General features: G+C 42.1%; 1 protein-coding gene across 1 annotated transcript; it reads left to right on the forward strand.

The window, feature by feature from the left end:
* Positions 1 to 1,042: 1,042 nt before the first annotated feature.
* Positions 1,043 to 21,632, forward strand: actr2a (actin related protein 2a). Its single transcript, XM_021557308.3, has 9 exons — positions 1,043 to 1,591; positions 3,612 to 3,722; positions 8,150 to 8,365; positions 9,147 to 9,219; positions 10,027 to 10,163; positions 10,632 to 10,781; positions 13,768 to 13,913; positions 19,169 to 19,301; positions 19,922 to 21,632. Exons 1-9 carry the CDS (start codon positions 1,544 to 1,546, stop codon positions 20,090 to 20,092), a joined length of 1,185 nt encoding a protein of 394 aa, XP_021412983.1. The 5' UTR covers positions 1,043 to 1,543; the 3' UTR covers positions 20,093 to 21,632.
* Positions 21,633 to 22,499: the final 867 nt, after the last annotated feature.

Genomic DNA, 22,499 nt, shown 5'->3' on the forward strand with positions numbered 1-22,499 from the left:
GTGTGTTACTGATGGTAGGCTTTGTTGCTTTGGTCCCAGCTCTCTGCAGGTCATTCACTAGGTCCCCCCGTGTGGTTCTGGGATTTTTGCTCACTGTTCTTGTGATCATTTTGACCCCACGGGGTGAGATCTTGCCTGGAGCCCCAGATCGAGGGAGATTATCAGTGGTCTTGTATGTCTTCCATTTCCTAATAATTTCTCCCACAGTTGATTTCTTCAAACCAAGCTGCTTACCTATTGCAGATTCAGTATTCCCAACCTGGTGCAGGTCTACAATTTTGCTTCTGGTGTCTTTTGACAGCTCTTTGGTCTTGGCCATAGTGGAGTTTGGAGTGTGACTGTTTGAGGTTGTGGACTGGTGTCTTTTATACTGATAACAAGTTCAAACAGGTGCCATTAATACAGGTAACGAGTGGAGGACAGAGGAGCCTCTTAAAGAAGAAGTTACAGGTCTGTGAGAGCCAGAAATCTTGCTTGTTTGTAGGTGACCAAATACTTATTTTCCACCATAATTTGCAAATAAATTCATTAAAAATCCTACAATGTGATTTTCTGGATTTTTTTCTCATTTTGTCTGTCATAGTTGAAGTGTACCTTTGATGACAATTACAGGCCTCTCATCTTTTTAAATGGGAGAACTTGCACAATTGGTGGCTGATTAAATACTTTTTTGCCCCACTGTACATGGAAAAACAGACAAAAATAAAAAAATATATATAAAGGAAGTTTGACTGTGTTGGTGTGTGTGGACCATGATAGATCCTTAGTAATGTGGACACAGAGGAACGTGAATCTCTCAACCCGCTCCACTACAACCCGTCGGTGAATGGGGGCGTACTCGGCCCTCTGTTTCTTGTGGTCCAAGATCAGCTTCTTTGTCTGGCACCACACTGCCAGGTCTCCCACCTCCTCCCTATAAAAAAATTAAAATAAAAAAAAACACTAAATAGCAGAATTGGACAAGATCCCATAAAACGGAAGCTATCCATTGCAGCGCCATTCTCGGATCCCCCATGACCCGGTTGGACATGACTCCAACAGTGTCACCAGGAGGGATCAGCTAATGAAGTTGGCCACTAGAGGCCTCTATCATTTTCTATGGTTGAAATATTCTTATTCTGAGAAAATATGCAAGAATTGAAGGTGCCAACAAATTTTACAGTAATTATTAGAATATTTCATTGTCATAAAAAAACAGATGCTCTTCCCTCGACGTAGATCGATCAACTTCACTGTTTTCGGCGTTGGCCCACCAGGCCACCACCTTAATGCGTTGATAAAGCTTGCATTATGGATATTTCCAAATTCTGATTGACACAACACCGTCAATCAGTGGGATTGTCGAATAGAAAAGTGTATGGAAAGGCGTTGCCATACGTAATTGGCTGAATTTCTTAGCTATCTCTACCCTGATAGGTGTGTGTAATATGGGCATGTGTCATACATTCCGGAAAAAGCCCTTTGCTAGAGCCGGGGTGCTGTTTTCCGCCTTGCCGAAGAAAGTTGTGCCAGGGAGGGTTGCTGGTTTTTGTATTCCGAGAAAATGGACAGCCAGGGAAGGAAAGTGGTGGTTTGCGACAATGGGACCGGGGTAAGTTTACAAACAGACCGTGTTCTATCGTCAAATTATGAGGGTTCCGGCTTTTGTGCAATTTGGCAGATGAGATGGGGAGGAACAGGAAGTAGCTCGCTTCATTGCTAGCTTGTGTAGCCACGGTCTGTCAGTTTGTCAATTAGTTATGCATTCATTGAGGTTGGTGCATCTGTCAATTAGAGGTGGCAAGGTTGACACCGGTCGGTGGAATGTTTAGAGTACCGATTGTTGACTAGAATTCGTGAATCAGTGGGAGTAGCCATTAATATTGTTATCGCTGCTGTTGGCTGCTCGTGCTGACATTGCGAACTCGAATCGTCTCGAGCTAGTTAGGTTGCTGGCCAGCAAACTCAATAGCTAGCTTTAAAATGTACAAATCGCAGTTATTGTTTTATAGCATGCTCCAGAGATCACTTAAATATCGTGTTCTGACACATTTAGCTATATCATATGTATTCATCAGACATTAACCTACATTTCCACCCCTTGCTTCAATTTGATTGTTAACTCAAACTAACGAGAGCTCTCTTTTCGAACTTGCCAGCGTTATTGTTAATTGCAACGAATTGGGCAAGGAAAAGACGTGATCTATTGCGATTTATTCAGGAACTCCACATTTTTAGATACTGTTTGGTGTTGTTCACAAAGAATGATGATCCAGCATCTGTAGCCCAGCCCTCACCCGAAACCTCTTTGTACTTGTAGCAAGTATTTTACACTGCTACGTTGTTGCGTAATTGGATGAGGATTTACGCATATAGTTGAACTAAACTAGGCACCAACAAACAAGTATCACAATTAAAGTATTGCTACCAACTTGTCTCGAGCAGTAGATAATGCGCATGCCTCATTCTTGAACAGTGAGGAAGTTTGAAACCATTCTTCCATGTAAGGAGTTCTCAGATCAATTGCAACTCTCTTGTAAAATATGTTTGTAGACATGAGTCATCTGGTTGAAATTGACAAATAACAATTAATTTATGCTGTTTTCACCTCCACCATTTTACTTTAGTATTTAGCTGGACTATTCTTTCATCTATCTTTTTAAAAAATATATTTTTGTTGGCCGTGTTCCATTCAGTGGTTAGCTGACTTGTCTCTCTCCAGCTACCTACCACAGAGAAACTATGCTGCCTACAGCCTTTGTTCACACTGCGAATAAAACAGCCTGATAGCTATTCATAGCTCGGAGAGTGTAAATGGGACACGCTGTACACTGTAGCCTACTTCCTTTCTTTATTCTTGTCTTTGAGTTACCCCTTCCTCTCTGGGCTGATGTCATGTCTACTTGATGATGCATGTCATACACTTCTTTTATTCTTCTCACCGGCAGGTTGAGGATGTGGTCATTTATGTAATGTAGGTGAAATGAAGATTATGTCATTAATCATTTATGTAGGCCTAAATAAAGCCCAAAGGATCTTTAAACATGCATGGAGAAGCGATCGTATTGTTTCATACGCTAGGCTATTCCTTGAAGCCAAGCGCCTAGTACAACCTAACAGGTTTGAATGAAATTCCCTGCATAGGTTCTCTACGTAACTGCCTAAGCATGCTGCACTACCAATGCTGTAACTTTCTCTGAAATCCCTCAGTGTTCACAAACAAAGTAGGGTGGAGTTGCTGGTCTTTTGTCAGTTTTGTATTTCCCTCACTAATGGTTAGGATTTGGGGAGGGCAAGCTGATCATAAATCTGTACCTAGGGGCAACTCAAACAGCGCCATGTGAAAGTAGATAAGGCTCTAACTTCTGGCTAATGAACAAGACACGTGAAGTGCATTATCGATCGGGCTAGGTTATGTTAGAGTTATTGGACTAAAAGGTTTTATTTTAATGTAGTCTGTGCTAAATACTTTGAAGTGATTTCTAGTATTTGGCTCTAGGCTTATTATTAATCTTTATAAAAAAAATGTCATTCTGTGTGCTATGAAAATGTATTTGTCCTATGTTATTTACCAATTTGCAAAAAAGGATGTTTGTCACTGACCCTGCCCTTGTCTCTCCCTTTAATCCTAGTTTGTGAAGTGCGGCTATGCAGGCTCCAACTTCCCAGAGCACATTTTCCCGGCGTTGGTTGGCAGGCCAATCATTCGCTCCACAGCTAAAGTGGGAAACATTGAGATCAAGGTAACCTCACTGGTTTACTTCACAGAAGTGTTTAAATCCCTATGATATATATGTATTCTTTAGTATTTACTCAAGAAAGTGGTAATAACCTGTTTTTGAAGGGGGTCATATAAACATTGCATTATTTTTTTAACAGGTAACACACTGAATTCTGTGTGAAATAGGTATTAGAATGTGTGTTGAGTGTAATACAGAATTCATTCTAAAATGGGTCCTGTTTTGTCACACACACAGTCACCAATAAATCCACTAATTGCGAATTTCAATAAGCATTTTTCTACGGATGGCCATGCTTTCCACCTGGCTAGCCCTACCCCGGTCAACAGCCCTCCACCCCCCCACAGCATCTCACCCAAATCCAGATAGCTGATGTTCTGAAAGAGCTGCAAAATCTGGGCCCCTACAAATCAGCCGGGCTAGACAATCTGGACCCTCTCTTTCTAAAATTATCTGCCAAAATTGTTGCAACCCCAATTACTAGCATGTTCAATATCTCTTTTGTATCGTCTGAGATTCCCACAGATTGGAAAGTTGCCGTGGTCATCCCCCTTTTCAAAGGGGGAGACACTCTAGACCCAAACTGCTACATACCTATATCTATTCTAACCTGCCTTTCTAAGGTCTTTGAAAGCCAAGTTAACAAACAGAATACAGACCATTTCGAATCCCACCGTACCTTCTCCGCTACGCCATCTAGTTTCAGAGCTGGTCATGGGTGTACCTCAGCCACGCTCAAGGTCCTAAACGATATCATAACCGCCATCGATAAGAGACATTTACTGTGCAGCCGTATTTATTGACAGAGTTGAAAGCCTTAGCCAGGTCGATCACAACATTCTTATTGGCAGACTCAACAGCTTTGGTTTCTCAAATGATTGCCTTGCCTGGTTCACCAACTACTTCTCTGATAGAGTTCAGTGTGTCAAATCGGAGGGCATGTTGTCCGGACCTCCTGCAGTTTCTATGGGGGTGCCACAGGGCTCAATTCTCGGCCCGACTCTCTTCTCTGTATACATCAATGATGTCACTCTTGCTGCTGGTGATTCTCTGATCCACCTCTATGCACATTCTCTACGACACCATTCTGTATACCTCTGGCCCTTCTTTGGACACTGTGTTAACTAACCTCCAGACGAGCTTCAATGCCATACAACTCTCCTTCCGTGGCCTCCAACTGCTCTTAAATGAAAGTAAAACTAAATGCATGCTCTTCAACCGATCGCTGCCCGCACATGCCTGCCCGTTCAGCATCACTACTCTGGACGGTTCTGACTTAGAATATGTGGACAACTACAAATACCTAGGTGTCTGGTTAGACTGTAAACTCTCCTTCCAGACTCACATTAAACATCTTCAATCCAAAATGAAATCTAGAATTGGCTTCCTATTTCGCAACAAAGCATCCTTCACTCATGCTGCCAAACATACCCTCATAAAACTGACCATCTACCAATCCTCGACTTCGGCGACGTCATTTACAAAATACACTAACACTCTACTCAGCAAATTGGATACAGTCTATCACAGTGCCATCTGTTTTGTCACCAAAGCCCCATATACGACCTCCACGCTCTCGTTGGCTGACCCTCGCTTCATACTCGTCGCCAAACCCACTGGCTCCAGGTCATCTACAAGTCTCTGCTAGGTAAAGCCCCGCCTTATCTCAGCTCACTGGTCACCATAGCAGCACCCACCCGTAGCACGCGCTCCAGCAGGTAAATCTCACTGGTCACCCCCAAAGCCAATTCTTCCTTTGGCTGCCTCTCCTTCCAGTTCTCTGCTGCCAATGGCTGGCACGAACTGCAAAAATCACTGAAGCTGGAGACTCTTACCTCCCTCACTAGCTTTAAGCACCATCTGTCAGCAGCTCACAGATTACTGCACCTGTAAATAGCCCATCCGTAAATAGCCCATCCAATCTACCTCCTCCGAATAGTGTATTTAAAAAAAATATATATATATCTTGCTCCGTTGCACCCCAGTATCTCTACTTGCATATTCATCCTCTGCACATTCTGCCATTCCAGTGTTTAATTGCTACATTGTTATTACTTTGCCACCATGGCCTATTTATTGCATTACCTCCCTTATCCTACCTCATTTGCACATGCTGTATATAGACTTTTCTACTGTATTATTGATTGCATGTTTGTTTATTCCATATTTGTAACTGTTGTATGTGTCGAACTGCTTTGCTTTATCTTGGCCAGGTCGCAGTTGCAAATGAGAACTTGTTCTCAGCTAGCCTACCTGGTTAAGTAAAGGTAAAATAAAAAAATGTGTACCCATCTGGGGAAAAGGGATACCTAGTCAGTTGCACAATTGAAGAGGTGTGGGGGGCTGCCTTAATCTCACCGATGACGTCGATTAACTGCCTTGCTCAAGGGCCAAACTGCAGTTTTATTTTTTTACACCTCAGGGATTCGAACCAGTGACCTTTTTGTTACTATCCCAACACTCTTAGCCGCTAGGCTAACAACTTCATAGCCCTCATGAATGCTATTTTTCTTTTTTGTGGAGATTTGGGGAAGTTCTAAAATGGCTGCAATGCCTTGTGGCGCAGACTATGGTTCTAAGTTTTTCAGAACATGTAGACCTACCTGGAGAATGGTGCACATTTCTTGATTTTTCACTACTTTGTTAGGTTACATTTTGCTTATTCCCTCCACTGTGAACCTGTTGGCGCAATTTTCCTGACACACATTCTGGATAAGGAAGCTATTTCAATGGAGATTCTTAATTGACCATGCTTTAGTCCAGGACTAGCCTTAATCTGTGTTTGGGGAAACCAGCCCTTTGAGTTTAGTTTCTCATAGTATTTGTGAGTTAAAAAAAAAAAAAAAAAAAGTGTTTCCTCCATTGAGTGTCCTCTGGAAATCCAACATATCCAAACACTGGTCCCTGATATTTACCATGGCTGTTCGAGTCCAAAATGGCACCCTATTCCCTACACAGTGCACTACTTTTAACCCTATGGGCCCTGATCAAAGGTGGTGCACTGCGTAGGGCATTGGGTGTCATTTGGGACGCTGGCCATGATTTGTTGATTTGGCCTAATGTCACACCTTGTCTTGCTATCAGGGTGTTACACCTGGACATTTCCTCTTGATAACATCGCAGCGTTATGAGAGGATGGGCGGGCGTAGGCCATGGTTTTTGTAGGACACGCACGGATTCACCTCTGACCTTGGCTCCTCTGACCTCTCTCTCTCTCTGTTCTATCTTCTGACCCTGCTTCATCCCGCTCTTCCTCCCACCTCTCCTCCTCCTCACCTGTTGAGGTAGAATAACAGAAAGATGGTAAGTGTGTGTTTAGTTTCATGGGTCCCTGCTGTCTGCTCGGACAGTGAAATGGCTGCTCTTGTTATCTCTCCGACAAGTGGTCCTTTTTTAAATTCTATCTGTCAGTAGTTTGGCGTTGCTTCCTCATTCCCCCTCTACTACTCTTTCCCTGGTTTTCTGTGATGAAATGGTTGTTTCGGCTAACCTTACAAACTGTATTACCTCTGTCTTGTGTTTTTTTGTGTTTTTTGTTTACAAATCAACATGTTAAATACAGTGGTCTGAACACACTGGCAGACATTCATGGTCTTGTGCACATACAGGCAGTTGCAGAAGGAAACCGTGATATCAATAGTAGAGGTATCATCATATACCTTTTGGAGGGGAAGTCATGACAAGGGGAACATGTCTGCTGAAGCGTCTCATGTTAAAATTAAACTTGCAAGCTGCCTCAGAGCAACAAAAAAAAAAAAAAAAAAGACCACATTTAGCATTAGTTTGCCCATGCAGTTCTCTGCCAATATGAGTGACCTGTTTCTTTGGCAGTAGACAGTCAGGCCTATTGAGTTTGCATATACTATAGGTTCTAGACATTTTTCAATAGGATCTGCATCCCAATTAACCAGATGGACTCCGCTCTACTAACAGTGTGCTCTGACTGCATGGCTGGAATCTCTATCTAATGTGGCCTCCTCTACCACCTGCTCTCTGGAGCAGGGCTGACCGTATCGTCAGCTCACTAAAAGCAACGTGCCCGCAGAATGACTAGACGTTGACCACAAGGGATGTTTGACTTGTTTATTGTGGCATGCAAATGTCCTTTTTTAGGGAAGTTCTTTACATTTGTTCTGTAGTGTTTTATGATGGTGGATGTTCTTTTGTGACATTGTTACCTTCGTACCCAGAGCTATCCAGCATTATTTTGTTGTATAACTGTGGTCAGTCGGCACTGACACTGTGACAGTCAGTTTGTTGCTGTGGTACGTCAATGACTTGGGTGGAGGTCACTGCATCGTTTCTATGCAGTAATATTCAGTGGCTACTGCGCTGTTGGGGTTCCTCCAAAACAGCGGGTTCATTTTAAAAATCACGCCCTGGTTTTAGCAGTAGTCTGAAACTCTGCTCTTTATCCCCTCCCTCCCCAGGACCTGATGGTGGGGGATGAGGCGAGCGAGCTGCGCTCCATGCTGGAGGTGAACTACCCCATGGAGAACGGCATCGTGAGGAACTGGGACGACATGAAGCACCTGTGGGACTACACCTTTGGTCCCGAGAAGCTCAACATCGACTCACGCAACTGCAAGATCCTGCTCACCGAGCCGCCCATGAACCCAACCAAGAACCGCGAGAAGATCATTGAGGTGTCTACATTTTCTTTTAAAAGTGTTTTATTTTTGTTAACCCACGACGACTAAATCCGTTGTCAGAGGACAATTTCATTAGCATGCTTTAGTTTTGAAAGTGTATTCTGGAGTGTACCCGGGAACGGCTGGAGGAGATTTCCTGTAAGGTCTTTTATAAGGTTCCATTGTAGATCTTCAATGATTCATCGGTCATAACAGTGATGCTCTGTGCTGAGGAGGCACTAGCGCTCCCGCTACGGACGTTTATCTTGGAGTTGCAACTTGCCAGTCGGTGTGACTAAGGCAGCAGCACTGCCTGGCAGACCTGGGTTCAGCAAGTATTTGAACTCTTTCAAACACTTTATAGTTTGATTGAGCCTGTCTGGAGTTTCACATGGGTGGACATTGCACTTTTGGGACTACTCCATTGTTTCCATTGTGCCAGGCAAGGTCAATCAATCACAGCTAAAGTATCTGAAAGATTTGAAATGGTATTTGAACCTAGGTCTGCTGCCTGGCGACTGCTCCTCAGTGAGAGTCTGTCAGAGCCACTGTTATTGAGTCGGGGTGGCCAGTCATGGCTAAATGTTGTAAGTCCTTTTTAACCTTTTCAAATTGAGGTTTATGAACATGGAGGTCTATTCCTTGTGAGTGGAAGCTGAGGTTAGATTTGTTGTGGTTTTCCTAGCAGTGCAAAAAATGCAAAAATAAAGGTCATTTGTATTAGCAAGATGTTTAACTTTTTGCATTGACTACATTTTCCAGTGACATACCCTCGCACTCCCTACCTCTTTCCTAGGTGATGTTTGAGACGTACCAGTTCTCTGGGGTTTACATAGCCATCCAAGCTGTGCTCACACTCTATGCTCAAGGTAGGTTCTTTAAAGCAAAATGATGCAACTAGAAGGAAGGTAGGACACCTAAAACCAGTGAAGAGCACTGGGCACCTGAGATTTCACTCCAACAAATTGCAAGTTAAAGTACCTTTCAGAACACATGGAGGAATGTAGGGGCTTAAACTTTATTTTTCCGGAACAGAAAGTACCAGATATTGACTTTTATATTTTAAAATGGTTATTAGTTAGTAGTTGCACAATAATAACCTATGAGTTCCTTGTTTTCTTTGAGAAACAAATTAAAACAATTGATTTGGTACCAGATAGTTACCAATTATTTTAAGTACCAGAAACTACCCATTGATACCACATCCTTTTTCCTACCGTAGTAAATACCTAGTATCATAAAATAAAGTGCTTCCATTTGCTTGTTTGTAACATTGGTCTTTCTCTGGAAAAAAAAAAAAACACAGCTGTGGAATGAGGGATGAAACACAGGCTGTGCTAATGTGTGACCCTTTCAGTAGCAGGCCGAGAGTTGAATATGCAGTAGCGCGTAGCTGTGTACTTTGTGTTCTATACTAGACTTTCGTTTGTAGGATGTAGGCCTTTCATTGGCCCATGCATTTTTTTTATTTTTTTTTATTGAACCAATGTATTCTGACGGAAAACTCGTTGACACCAAGAAATCGGTAATGACAATTAATAAAAAGCTTTCCGTTTCAAACGAGTAATGACAGAAATGGTCTAATGTTTATGGGCTTTGGAAACGATGGATGGGTTTTCTCACTGGCCCTATTCTGTTGGCGCTGCAGTTTTAAAAAAAACTTTTTTTTTTTTTAGGTCTCCTGACCGGCGTGGTGGTGGACTCTGGTGATGGCGTCACCCACATCTGCCCCGTGTACGAAGGCTTCTCCCTGCCCCACCTGACCCGACGCCTGGACATTGCAGGACGGGACATTACGCGCTACCTCATCAAGGTACACCCTCGTTCCCCACGGGTGACTCAGGCTGTCTTAGAATGTCCTGTCCAGAAACAACTCCTAGCCCCTTGCATGTGTAGATGTGAGAAGACTGAATAAGGTATTATGATGGATATTGAACCTTGCCCATTAGTGCTTCCACCATATATATTTATAACTATCTTGCCTAATAATAGGAAATCTACACAAGAGCCTAGGGGGAACTAACTAGGGGTTGATTCCTGGACAGGGCCTTCGATAACCTTATTTCCTTCATGAGTATGTCTGACTTGCTAGTGGAAAGCAGTCGACTGTAAACCACACCTGTTCATTATTTCATGGTAAGATTTGTGATTAGGAAAGGTGACTATTTTAAAGAGTATTTGGAGTACTTTTTCAATTAGTTTTGCAGTCCTTTACAACCTATGAGATCTCTGCAAACCAACCAAACACATCCCTTACCTCTGACTTTTATCCATCATCCAGTTGCTGTTGCTGAGGGGCTACGCCTTCAACCACTCGGCGGACTTTGAGACGGTGCGCATGATGAAGGAGAAGCTGTGCTACGTGGGCTACAACATCGAGCAGGAGCAGAAGCTGGCGCTGGAGACCACCGTGCTGGTTGAGTCCTACACGGTCAGTAACATAGTCCTACAGCGTCATCATCCTGGTCGAGTCCTACACTTTCAGTCCTTATTGTACAACCCTGTTTTGAAGTATTTTCTCTTGTTGTTTTTGGGCATTCTGAGCCCAACCCTGATTTGTCATCTACAGCACACCAGATAAGTGTTTGGACGAGTTACTTAAAGTCATATTACTACAGTGCCTTGCGAAAGTATTCGGCCCCCTTGAACTTTGCGACCTTTTGCCACATTTCAGGCTTCAAACATAAAGATATAAAACTGTATTTTTTTTTTGTGAAGAATCAACAACAAGTGGGACACAATCATGAAGTGGAACAACATTTTATTGGATATTTCAAACTTTTTTAACAAATCAAAAACTGAAAAATTGGGCGTGCAAAATTATTCAGCCCCCTTAAGTTAATACTTTGTAGCGCCACCTTTTGCTGCGATTACAGCTGTAAGTCGCTTGGGGTATGTCTCTATCAGTTTTGCACATCGAGAGACTGAAATTTTTTCCCATTCCTCCTTGCAAAACAGCTCGAGCTCAGTGAGGTTGGATGGAGAGCATTTGTGAACAGCAGTTTTCAGTTCTTTCCACAGATTCTCGATTGGATTCAGGTCTGGACTTTGACTTGGCCATTCTAACACCTGGATATGTTTATTTTTGAACCATTCCATTGTAGATTTTGCTTTATGTTTTGGATCATTGTCTTGTTGGAAGACAAATCTCCATCCCAGTCTCAGGTCTTTTGAGACTCCATCAGGTTTTCTTCCAGAATGGTCCTGTATTTGGCTCCATTCATCTTCCCATCAATTTTAACCATCTTCCCTGTCCCTGCTGAAGAAAAGCAGGCCCAAACCATGATGCTGCCACCACCATGTTTGACAGTGGGGATGGTGTGTTCAGCTGTGTTGCTTTTACGCCAAACATAACGTTTTGCATTGTTGCCAAAAAGTTCAATTTTGGTTTCATCTGACCAGAGCACCTTCTTCCACATGTTTGGTGTGTCTCCCAGGTGGCTTGTGGCAAACTTTAAACAACACTTTTTATGGATATCTTTAAGAAATGGCTTTCTTCTTGCCACTCTTCCATAAAGGCCAGATTTGTGCAATATACGACTGATTGTTGTCCTACGGACAGAGTCTCCCACCTCAGCTGTAGATCTCTGCAGTTCATCCAGAGTGATCATGGGCCTCTTGGCTGCATCTCTGATCAGTCTTCTCCTTGTATGAGCTGAAAGTTTAGAGGGACGGCCAGGTCTTGGTAGATTTGCAGTGGTCTGATACTCCTTCCATTTCAATATTATCGCTTGCACAGTGCTCCTTGGGATGTTTAAAGCTTGGGAAATCTTTTTGTATCCAAATCCGGCTTTAAACTTCTTCACAACAATATCTCGGACCTGCCTGGTGTGTTCCTTGTTCTTCATGATGCTCTCTGCGCTTTTGACGGACCTCTGAGACTATCACAGTGCAGGTGCATTTATACGGAGACTTGATTACACACAGGTGGATTGTATTTATCATCATTAGTCATTTAGGTCAACATTGGATCATTCAGAGATCCTCACTGAACTTCTGGAGAGAGTTTGCTGCACTGAAAGTAAAGGGGCTGAATAATTTTGCACACCCAATTTTTCAGTTTTTGATTTGTTAAAAAAGTTTGAAATATCCAATAAATGTCATTCCACTTCATGATTGTGTCCCACTTGTTGTTGATTCTTCACAAAAAAATACAGTTTTATATCTTTATGTTTGAAGCCTGAAATGTGGCAAAAGGTCGCAAAGTTCAAGGGGGCCGAATACTTTCGCAAGGCACTGTAGTTACTTTTGTTAAATGTAACGCGTTATGTTATAATATTATCGCCAGTACATAGATGTATCGAAGGCACATTTGTCACTAGACAGAAAAGCCTAGAGGCTTTCCCATCACAGAAGTGATCAATGGCAAATATAAGAGTTGCACCCTCTATATATTTCTATGGAGACCGGCTGCCATGACATTTCTCCAAACAGCCTTTCTCTGCTCGCTCGAGAATTAACTGAAACAATTTGAGATCGGCTCATGGGAAACGCGCCCGGTAGAGGGATGATTCTGAAAGTAACGCACACGTTGTTTGACAGTAACTGTAATATTACCCAATTTGAAAAAGCTACAAGTTACATATAAAAGTAATCTGATTATGTAATGATTACTTTTAAAAACACATTACCCCCAACACTGCACCAAATTCTACTTATTAAAGTCTTGCATGGTAAGGGTAACACCATCCTACACCAAGAATAATAGGATTCATCTGTATTTGAAGCCTGGCTATATGGTAACACTGCCTCCTTGTGGACATAATGTATCATGCAGATGATCAGGTTATAATTTTAGAGCATTAGAAGCCATATTTAGTGTGGGAGGAGCTCTTGAACCAAGCTCTGGATGCCCCCAGGTTACTTAGTCAAGTCAACCACGTGCCCAAATCCCTGAGCAACCCGGGTTCAATGGCCGGTAGGGGTCCCTGTGATGTAAAGAGTGAGTGGACGGAATTTTTCATGTGTGGCGGGCGGCGGCGCACCTCCTTGTTTCCCTGCCCAAATCCTGGAGAGAGAAGGAGAGGCGGAGGACATAGGATGGAACAAAAGCACTACTGTAGTGTTGAAGAAACATCATTTCCTGTACAACCCAGACTCCCACGCCACGTGCTGACCTGGTGTCTGTTTCCTCCTCTGGACTCCAGACTGGAGCCGTCAATGGGCCCTTTATGCTCCCTCCCTCAATGTTCCACCACGCTCTGTAAAAGGCCTACTGTATGTCAGCCGGCTCCATCTGACCAGAGGCTGAGAGACTCTTACTTAACGTTGCCAGTTCCAAACATTGTCTATTGTCCATCTCTAGCCTAGCATTGCCTTCAGATTTCCCTAGCGGTGTTCAAGCAGAAGAAAGCCATCTTAATGTCAATTAAATGCTTTCCGATGTGTGAATGTTGTTCCCCTTTCCGTGTCCCCAGCTCCCCGATGGCAGGATGATCAAGGTGGGAGGGGAGCGGTTCGAAGCCCCTGAGGCTCTATTCCAGCCCCACCTCATCAATGTGGAGGGAGTCGGGGTGGCAGAGCTTCTCTTCAATACTATCAATGCAGCAGACATCGACACCAGGTAACTCCACGACCGACTCCCCCTACTTACTAGTGACCTAGCAGTGTCCAACCCTCTTTCACTTCTTTGCCATTTCACTAGTTAACATTCTAGTCATTGAGTGGATTTTAGAGAAACAACAAATGTCGGTACATACACGTGTCTTATATCGTCTGAAAGCTTAAATTCTTGTTAAAGTAACTGCACTGTCCAATTTACAGTAGCTATTATTTCGCAAAAATGCCATGCTATTGTTTGAGAGCTCCTAACAACAAAAGTGTTCACCGCGATAGGTTTGATTAAATTCACCTCTGAAGGTGAAATGTGTACTTACATTCTGAAATCTTGCTCTGATTTATCATCCAAAGGGTCCGAGATAACATGAAGTGTTTTGTTAGATAAATATCCTTTTTCATATCCTAAAAAGGTTCATACAGCATGCACAATCGATTTTGTATTTCCACTTGTTGAATTTGCAAAGAAAGGACTCTGTGAAAATTTCATAAGAATGTTGTTTCAATAAGTAAAATCACATTTGTATATATTCCTCAGAGATCCTAGAAGGTAACAAAACTTCACAATTTCATTAGGGGTGTAGTATATCCTATAGGACATCATATTTGGTCAGAGAGTGCAGCCTTCATGGCACGCCAAAGATGCGGGCGGCCATCATTTGAACGACTATCTTTGTCAAATAAGCACCAATCGGAGTCAAACATAGCTAGCTAGAAAACCAATGAGCCAGGCTTTACGGGAGTATCCGGAAACCATGTTATGTCGTCATATGTAGCTACTAACCTTGTACGACAGCATGCCTTTTCATTTTGGACAAAAATTCTAAGGATATTCAGAGTTATGAAACTGTTTTTTGCAAATGTTGAACTTATAATTTGGCTACTTGTACTTGGTAAGCTAAATCAAAGTCCAAGTATACAGATTTGATGATATTCTTGCAGAAAAATGGAATATGAATGCAAATGTCTCCTTCACGATTTGCCAAAATGTGCCTGGGTACTTCACACAGTGTTGTAGGTCAGTCTTCAAGTAATCCATCTGAAACTTTGCACATACACTGCTGCCATCTTGTGGACACTATCGGAATTACAACCAGAGTGATGGCTAGAATTATGATCTTTCTCTTGCATTTCAAAGATAGTGGTAGAAAAATACTTTTTTTTATCTCTTTAGTATTTTCTTATACCAGATCTATTGTGTATTATTCTCCTACATTCAATTCACATTTCCACAAACTTCAAAGTGTTTCCTTTCAAATGGTACCAGGGATATGCATATCCTTGCTACAGGCAGTCAGTTTTGGGTTTGTCATTTAGGCGAAACATTTAAAAAAAGGAGGATATCCCTAAGTAAAAACAAAACAAAAAATGACTGAGTGACTAGCACCCATTGCTAAAAATTCCCTCAACCCTTGCTCTCATTACGTGACATGTATGCGTCTCATGCACGTGACCAATAAGGCCTGCCCTATATCATAATCGCATCAAAAATGGGTTCTAACAAACTCTGAAACGTGACAGCAAAATGGATGCAGAGGACATGACAAATAAACTAGAAATGTTTGCTGGTTGCTCAGGGGGTAAAGGGGAAGTCAGATGTGTGGAATAAATTTGACTAGTTGTGGAAAACACTGGAGATCAAGAAAAATAAGTTAAGGAGGAAGTGCTGGGTGGATATTATGTGTTCCAAACAGGTACTGTTAGGTTATAATTGTTCTAACCGTTTGAAACAATATAAGCAACACAAAATTAATTATAGGCGGACCAGAGAGGCTGTTGTAACGTTTTAATTGTAAAGCCTTTATTGCAGCAAAGACTAAACCGTAGCATTCATTCGTTAATGCAATTCCCAAATGGAACGGTTTAGGCCTATTTGTCTTTATGCTAATTATTCAATATTCGCTTTATTGTATTTTAACTAAAATGCTTGATTGCTTTTCAAATCATGACTGACTTGTATGCTGTGTGATGACATAAACTAACAAATGATTGATTGATACGGTAGCTTATAAGTATTGAAATATAGGCCTAAGTAAGTTACGGTATTAAGACGAAACAGGATGTGCTCTTTGGCCTACAGCTCGATGATGGTTATACAAGGCTGCTATACTAAACCTACTTATGATAATGACTACTTATTATTATGATGTTCATAATAATAATTAAAAATAACAAGGGGATCAAGGAAAAAGGAGGGTTATTATAAATCTACTATTTTCTGACAATTTTGGAAAGATGTAAACACTAAATGGAAAAAAGTGTAATGCCTTTACAGCATAGCAAAGATTTTTTTTTAAAATGTGTGAAATTGTTTATCGACGTGGTTGCATGAGGCTTGGTACTCACGGAATCAGTAGGCTATTAAACAAACACTCAAACAGGCAACAGAAGTAGGATGTGTCTTATTTCTGTAGATGTACCAGTCAAAAGTTTGGACACGCCTACTCTTTCCAGGGTTTTTCTTTATTTTGACTATTTTCTACATTGCAGAATAATAGTGAAGACATTAAACTATGAAATAACACATATGGAACCAAAAAAGTGTTAAACAAATCCAAATATATTTTAGGTTCTTCAAAGTAGCCACCATCATTACTTTAAGACATGAAGGTCAGTCAAGCCGGAAAATTTCAAGAACTTTGAACATTTCTTCAAGTGCAGTCGCATACACCATCAAGCGCTCTGATGAAACTGGCTCTGAGGAATGCCACAGGAATGGAAGACCGAGTTACCTCTGCTGCAGAGGAGGGTTACCAGTCTTAGAAATTGCAGCCCAAATAAATGCTTTAGAGTTCAAGTAACAGACACATTTCAACATCAACTGTTCAGAGGAGACTTTGTGAATCAGACCTTCATGGTCGAATTGCTGCAAAGAAACCACTACTAAAGGACACCAATAAGATGAAGAGACTTGCTTGATGACAGCTTTGCACATTCTTGGCATTCTCTCAACCAGCTTCATGAGGTAGTCACCTGGAATGCATTTCATTTAACAGGCATGCTTTAAGGTAATTTGTGGAATTTGTTAATGAGTTTGAGCTAATCAGTTGTGTTGTGACATGGTAGGGTTAGTATACAGAAGATGGCCCTGTTTGGTGAAAGACCAAGTCCATATTATGTTAAGAACAGCTCAAATAAGCAAAGAGAAATTACAGTCCATTACTTTTAGACATTAAGGTCAGTCAATCTGGATAATTTCAAGAACTTTGAAAGGCTGCTGCCTACATTGAGACCCAATCACTGGCCACTTCAATAAATGGATCACTAGTCACTTTAAATAATGATTACATATCTTACATTATTCATGTGTATATACTGTATTTTATACCTTCTATTGCACCTTGCCTATGCTGCTTGGCCATCGCTCATCCATATATTTATGTACATATTCTCATTCACCCCTTTAGATTTGTGTATTTGGTAGTTGTTGGGAAATTGTTAGATATTCTTACACTGTCGGAACTAGAAGCACAAGCATTTTGCCACACTCGCATTATCATCTGCTAACCATGTGTATGTGACCAATACGATTTGATTTGAAATTTCAAGTGCAGTCGCAAGAGCTATGATGAAACCGGCTCTCATGAAGACCGCCACAGGAAAGGAAGACCCAGAGTTACCTCTGCTGCAGAGGATAAGTTCATTAGAGTTACCAGCCTCAGAAATTGCAGGCCAAATAAATGCTTCAGAGTTCGAGTAACAGACACATTTTAACATCAACTGTTCAGAGGAGACTTTGAATCAGACCTTCATGGTTGAAGGTTGAATTGCTGCAAAGAAACCACTACTAAAGGACACCAATAAGAAGAGACTTGCTTGGTCTTAGAAACACCAGCAATGGACATTAGACCGGTGGAAATCTGTCCTTTTGGTCGGAGTCCAAATTTGAGATTTTTGGTGTCTTTGTGAGATGCAGAATTGGTGAACGGATTCTCTCCGCATGTGGGGTGTTCTGCTGGTGACACTGTCTGTGATTTATTTAGAATTCAAGGCACACTTAACCAGCATGTCTACCACAGCATTCTGCAGCAATACGCCATCCCATCTGCTTTGCTCTTTGTCCCACTATCATTTGTTTTTCAACAGGACAATGAACCAAAACACACCTCCAGGCTGTGTAAGGGCTATTTAACCAAGATGGAGAGTGATGGAGTGCTGCATCAGATGACCTGGCCTCCACAATCACCCGACCTCAACCCAATTGAGATGGTTTGGGATGAGTTGGACCGCAAAGTGAAGGAAAAGCAGCCAAAAAGTTCTCCGCACATGTGGGAACCCTTTCAAGACTGTTGGAAAAGCATTTTAGGTGAAGCTGGTTGAGAGAATGCAAGGAGTGTGCAAAGCTGTCATCAAGGCAAAGGGTGGCTACTTTGAAGAAACTCAAATCTAAAATCTATTTAGATTAACATTTTTTTGTTGTTGGTTACTACATGATTCCATATGTGTTATTTCATAGTTTTGATGTCTTCGCTATTATTCTACAATGTAGAAAATAGTCAACAAAAAAACAACAACCTTTGAATGAGTAAATGTGTCCAAACTTCTGACTGGTACTGTGTATGGATGATTATTAAAGCCAGACACATTTAACAGTTGGGTTGTTGTTTATAGACCTAATTTAAGTTGTGGTTTCCTCTCTCCTCACTTTTCTTAGACGACAATTAAGGCGAGAGCTATTTTCTCGTCTCCCAACTCCGCTGCTGCCTCCTCCGCATTGTTCTCAACGCCAATATGCTGGTTAACTTTCCTATTATGCACATAGCAACATGGTCTAGGAAAAGGCGCCAATTCAACAGCGCACTCATGTTTCATGACCGCGGACAGTGACCACTATCTAACGAGAGACCGCATTTGTTATAAAATAGTATTTTTATTAGTGGTGCACCATTGTTCTAATGTAATATACAATTTCAGCAATGCATGTCTTAGACAGTCATTTTTTTGCTACTGCTCAACTTATGAAATATGTTGGCCAACAGGCAATTGACCAGTCGACTAAATGGGGTCAGTCCTAGATTATCAAAATGTTTCTCCATATTGTATTTTTTTGGTCTAATATTCTATACATCCCTTTTTCTCTTCTGTAAACATCCTCACTTTCTCTCCTCAGGGCTGAATTCTACAAACACATTGTGGCAAAATGTTCTCTTTTTCTTTTCTCCATGTCGCCCTTCTTATTCACCTTAAGTTATTTCTCTCCATCACCTCTTCCTTCATCCAGGTCTTCTCTCCTCCCTAAATGTCTTCTCCTTCGCTCCACAGGTCTGAGTTCTACAAACACATAGTGCTGTCAGGGGGCTCCACCATGTACCCTGGCCTTCCCTCTCGACTGGAGCGTGAGCTCAAGCAGCTCTACCTGGAGCGCGTGCTGAAGGGAGATGTGGATAAGCTCTCGGTGAGGGCACACACAGAACGCCATTTGTATCTTCAAAGTAGCATGCTTTAAGTACATGTCATATTTTATTGTTGCTGTTTTGAGTGCAGGTTTTACTGTCCAATTTTTGACTTTTAACAGATGGACAACTACTAACAGACATTTAACGATCCATTTTCTCACTGCAGTCATTTGATCAGCCACCAGGGGGCGGTGTTGCCCTAAATTGAATTAGTGTACACAACACGAGCACTGAGTGTTTCAACACAGAGGGAACTATCTTTGTCATGGGACCATGTTTAAATCATGTGCTCAACAACTAAATTAAAATATAATGTCTCATTGTTCCTCACTCATTCCTTTACACACTGATTGCTCAATTTGGCAACAATATCCACTTCAGCATTTTCAATGCCAGGCCTGCTGGTTCAGTTCATGTAATTATTAGACGATTTCACACCTATTTTTAGTTAAGGTTGTTAAAACAGACATTTTTCCTCCCACTCTTCGCTCTCTGCCCCTTTCCCTTTCCTTATTTCTCCTCTTCCCCCTATTCTTATGCTTTTGCTTTCCCTTCTCACACTCTTCCCCTTCTCCTCCTTATCTTCTATTCTGGCTCCTCCTTTCCTGCTTGTGTGCAGAAATTCAAGATCAGGATCGAGGACCCCCCTCGGCGCAAGCACATGGTGTTCCTGGGTGGGGCCGTGCTGGCCGACATCATGAAGGACAAGGACAACTTCTGGCTGACAAGGGAGGAGTACCAGGAGAAGGGGGTGCGTGTCCTGGAGAAGCTGGGGGTCACTGTCAGATAAACCCCCCCCCCCCCCAAGATGCACATGTCTGGGCTAAGTCTAAAATGGGACCCTATTCCCTCATTGCACTACTTTTGACCACACCCCATAGGGTAGTGCACTATCTCGGGAATAGGGTGCCATTTGGGATGTAGCCTTGGTCTTGTCTCCCGCCCTCCTCCTCCGCTACGTCCTCCACTTGATATCCATCTTACAGCTCACTACTTCGCGACCCGATCATCTGTTTTTACCACCCCTGTCCCAGATTCGCTCGCTCACTCTCCAAGGGCATGTTGTGACAGACGGTTGGGGAGGTGGGAGGAGATGGATGAGGTGCTGACAACATGTCTCCTGGGAATAGTTTCAATCACGTTGCCCAACTTATTCTGTCAAAACACGATCCCAATGATCATCAAGATGAAGTAAATTATTATTAGGGATTCATTTATAGAGGGGGTGTCGGATTCTCCTGTGTTGTGGGCACAGGGTACACAAGGGGCCTCCATCAAAGGCAAGCTGCCTTTTAAAATTGTTTTAATTCCACCCTTCTGCCTACCTTTTGTCTTTTTGTCCAGTCTTAATGAGCAGGTGATTTCTTGCTCCTCTTGAGGAGGTTGTGTTAATGTTGGGGGGAGGTCAGGGGGTGATGGTGGATCAGAGTGCAGGTGGTTTTCGGGGCATGTTTCTCCTTCTCACAGGGTCCACCTGCCCACTTGTCTGAATCCCATATCTAGTCTGTTGCCATTGTGTCATAAGAGGGATGTGATGATGACAAAAAAAAACGGTTGGCCTTCCCTCACGATAAAAAAAGGCACTTCATTCCACTGATGGCTAAATATTTGCCATGTATTTAATTCCAATGAGGACTGCTCAGCCTTTTCTTTGAAGTCATGTTTTGTGCTCACATTAATTTTGCTGATGCGCTTTCCTTTTGGAGGAGAAGTGGTTTTGCCTTTCGTTTTGTCAGACGGACAAATAACGTCTTGTATTTTTTTTTTTGCAGTGCATTACTCCGGTGTTTTTTTTTCTTCTCGTAACGAGTGAGGATGTGTTGTCCTCATGGCTGTTGGACACACGAGTCATTCGGTTTTTAAGGTCTGGGTTACATTTTGCCCTCAACAGCAGGTCTAGGATCTCTATCCCAGGCCTATCCTTAACCATTGTGAGCTAAACAATGCATCAGACCTAGGACCAGTTGTTAAGGGCATACTGAACCGTAACCTGTTTAGAGGGGCAGTCATTCTGAGACCATTAGGAACTCTCCCTAGTCTCCGCTCCAGTGAAGATTCATTTTTTTTTTTTTTTAGGTCGGGGGTTGTTGAACATTTGTAATATTAATAAGAATCATTAGACATGGAGACCACATAAAAGCTGGTATTTAAGGTTTTCCTTTTTTGGTTTTCATATGTATATGAACTTACACATATATTGTGTATCATTTTCTTTTTTTATCCAAACAGTCATCCAGTGCCAAGTGCAGTTATTTTAGCTGTTTTTTTTGTTTTCTTCATAGCATAACTGCCTACCGCTGATTTTTAAATAAAGCAAAGTGATTTATAAATACCTGGTGATGCTCTGTCTTTGAGATGTACCAAGTGGTCGCCGTAAATACTTGTGACATTATCGTCGTTGTCGGCAGTGATCCTAAATAAGACCGAATTAGAAGGCAGATGGAATTGCCTCAAAAGAATGAGTTGGTACATTCACGTGTACGGATGCATGGGTGTGCTGTGTAACTATGTGGTCATATTTAGAATGAAGGCTGCAGAGAACAAGAATGCGAGTGGCTTCTTTTGTGAGTCTGTCAATTCTATTTGTCACATGTTCGTAAACAACCGGTGTAGGCTAAACAGTGAAATGCTTACAGGCCCTTCCCAACAATGAAGAGAAAGAAAATAGTAAAACAAGCAGTAATAAATACACATGAGTAACAACTTGGCTATATGTACTGGGTCCATTATGCTGGGGCACGAGGTAATTCCGGTAGATATGTACATATAACTTGAAATAAAGTGACAAACAGTAGCAACAATATGTGATGAGACAGTTAGTTCAAAAAGGGTCAATGCAGATAGTCTGGATAATTATTTGGTTAACTATTTAGCAGTCTTGTGACTTGGAGGTAGAAGCTGTTCGGGGTCCTCTTGGTTCCAGACTTGCCTTGCGGTAGCAAAGAGAACAGTCATTTGCGTGACTGGAGTCTTTGACAGTTTTTTTTTTTTTAGAGCCTTCTGACACTGCCTGGTATAGAGGTCCTGGATGGCAGGGAGCTCGTCCCCAGTGATGTTCTGAGCTGTACGCACTACCCTCTGTAGCGCCTTGCGGTCGGGCACCAAGCAGTTGCCATACCAAGCGGTGATGCAGCCAGTCAAGATGTTCTCAATGGTGCAGCTGTAAAATGTTTTGAGGATCTGAGGGCTCATGCCAA

The sequence above is a fragment of the Oncorhynchus mykiss genome, chromosome 13 (assembly GCF_057628025.1).
Source record: "Oncorhynchus mykiss isolate SJ-2025 chromosome 13, ASM5762802v1, whole genome shotgun sequence".
NCBI classification, from domain to species: domain Eukaryota; kingdom Metazoa; phylum Chordata; class Actinopteri; order Salmoniformes; family Salmonidae; genus Oncorhynchus; species Oncorhynchus mykiss.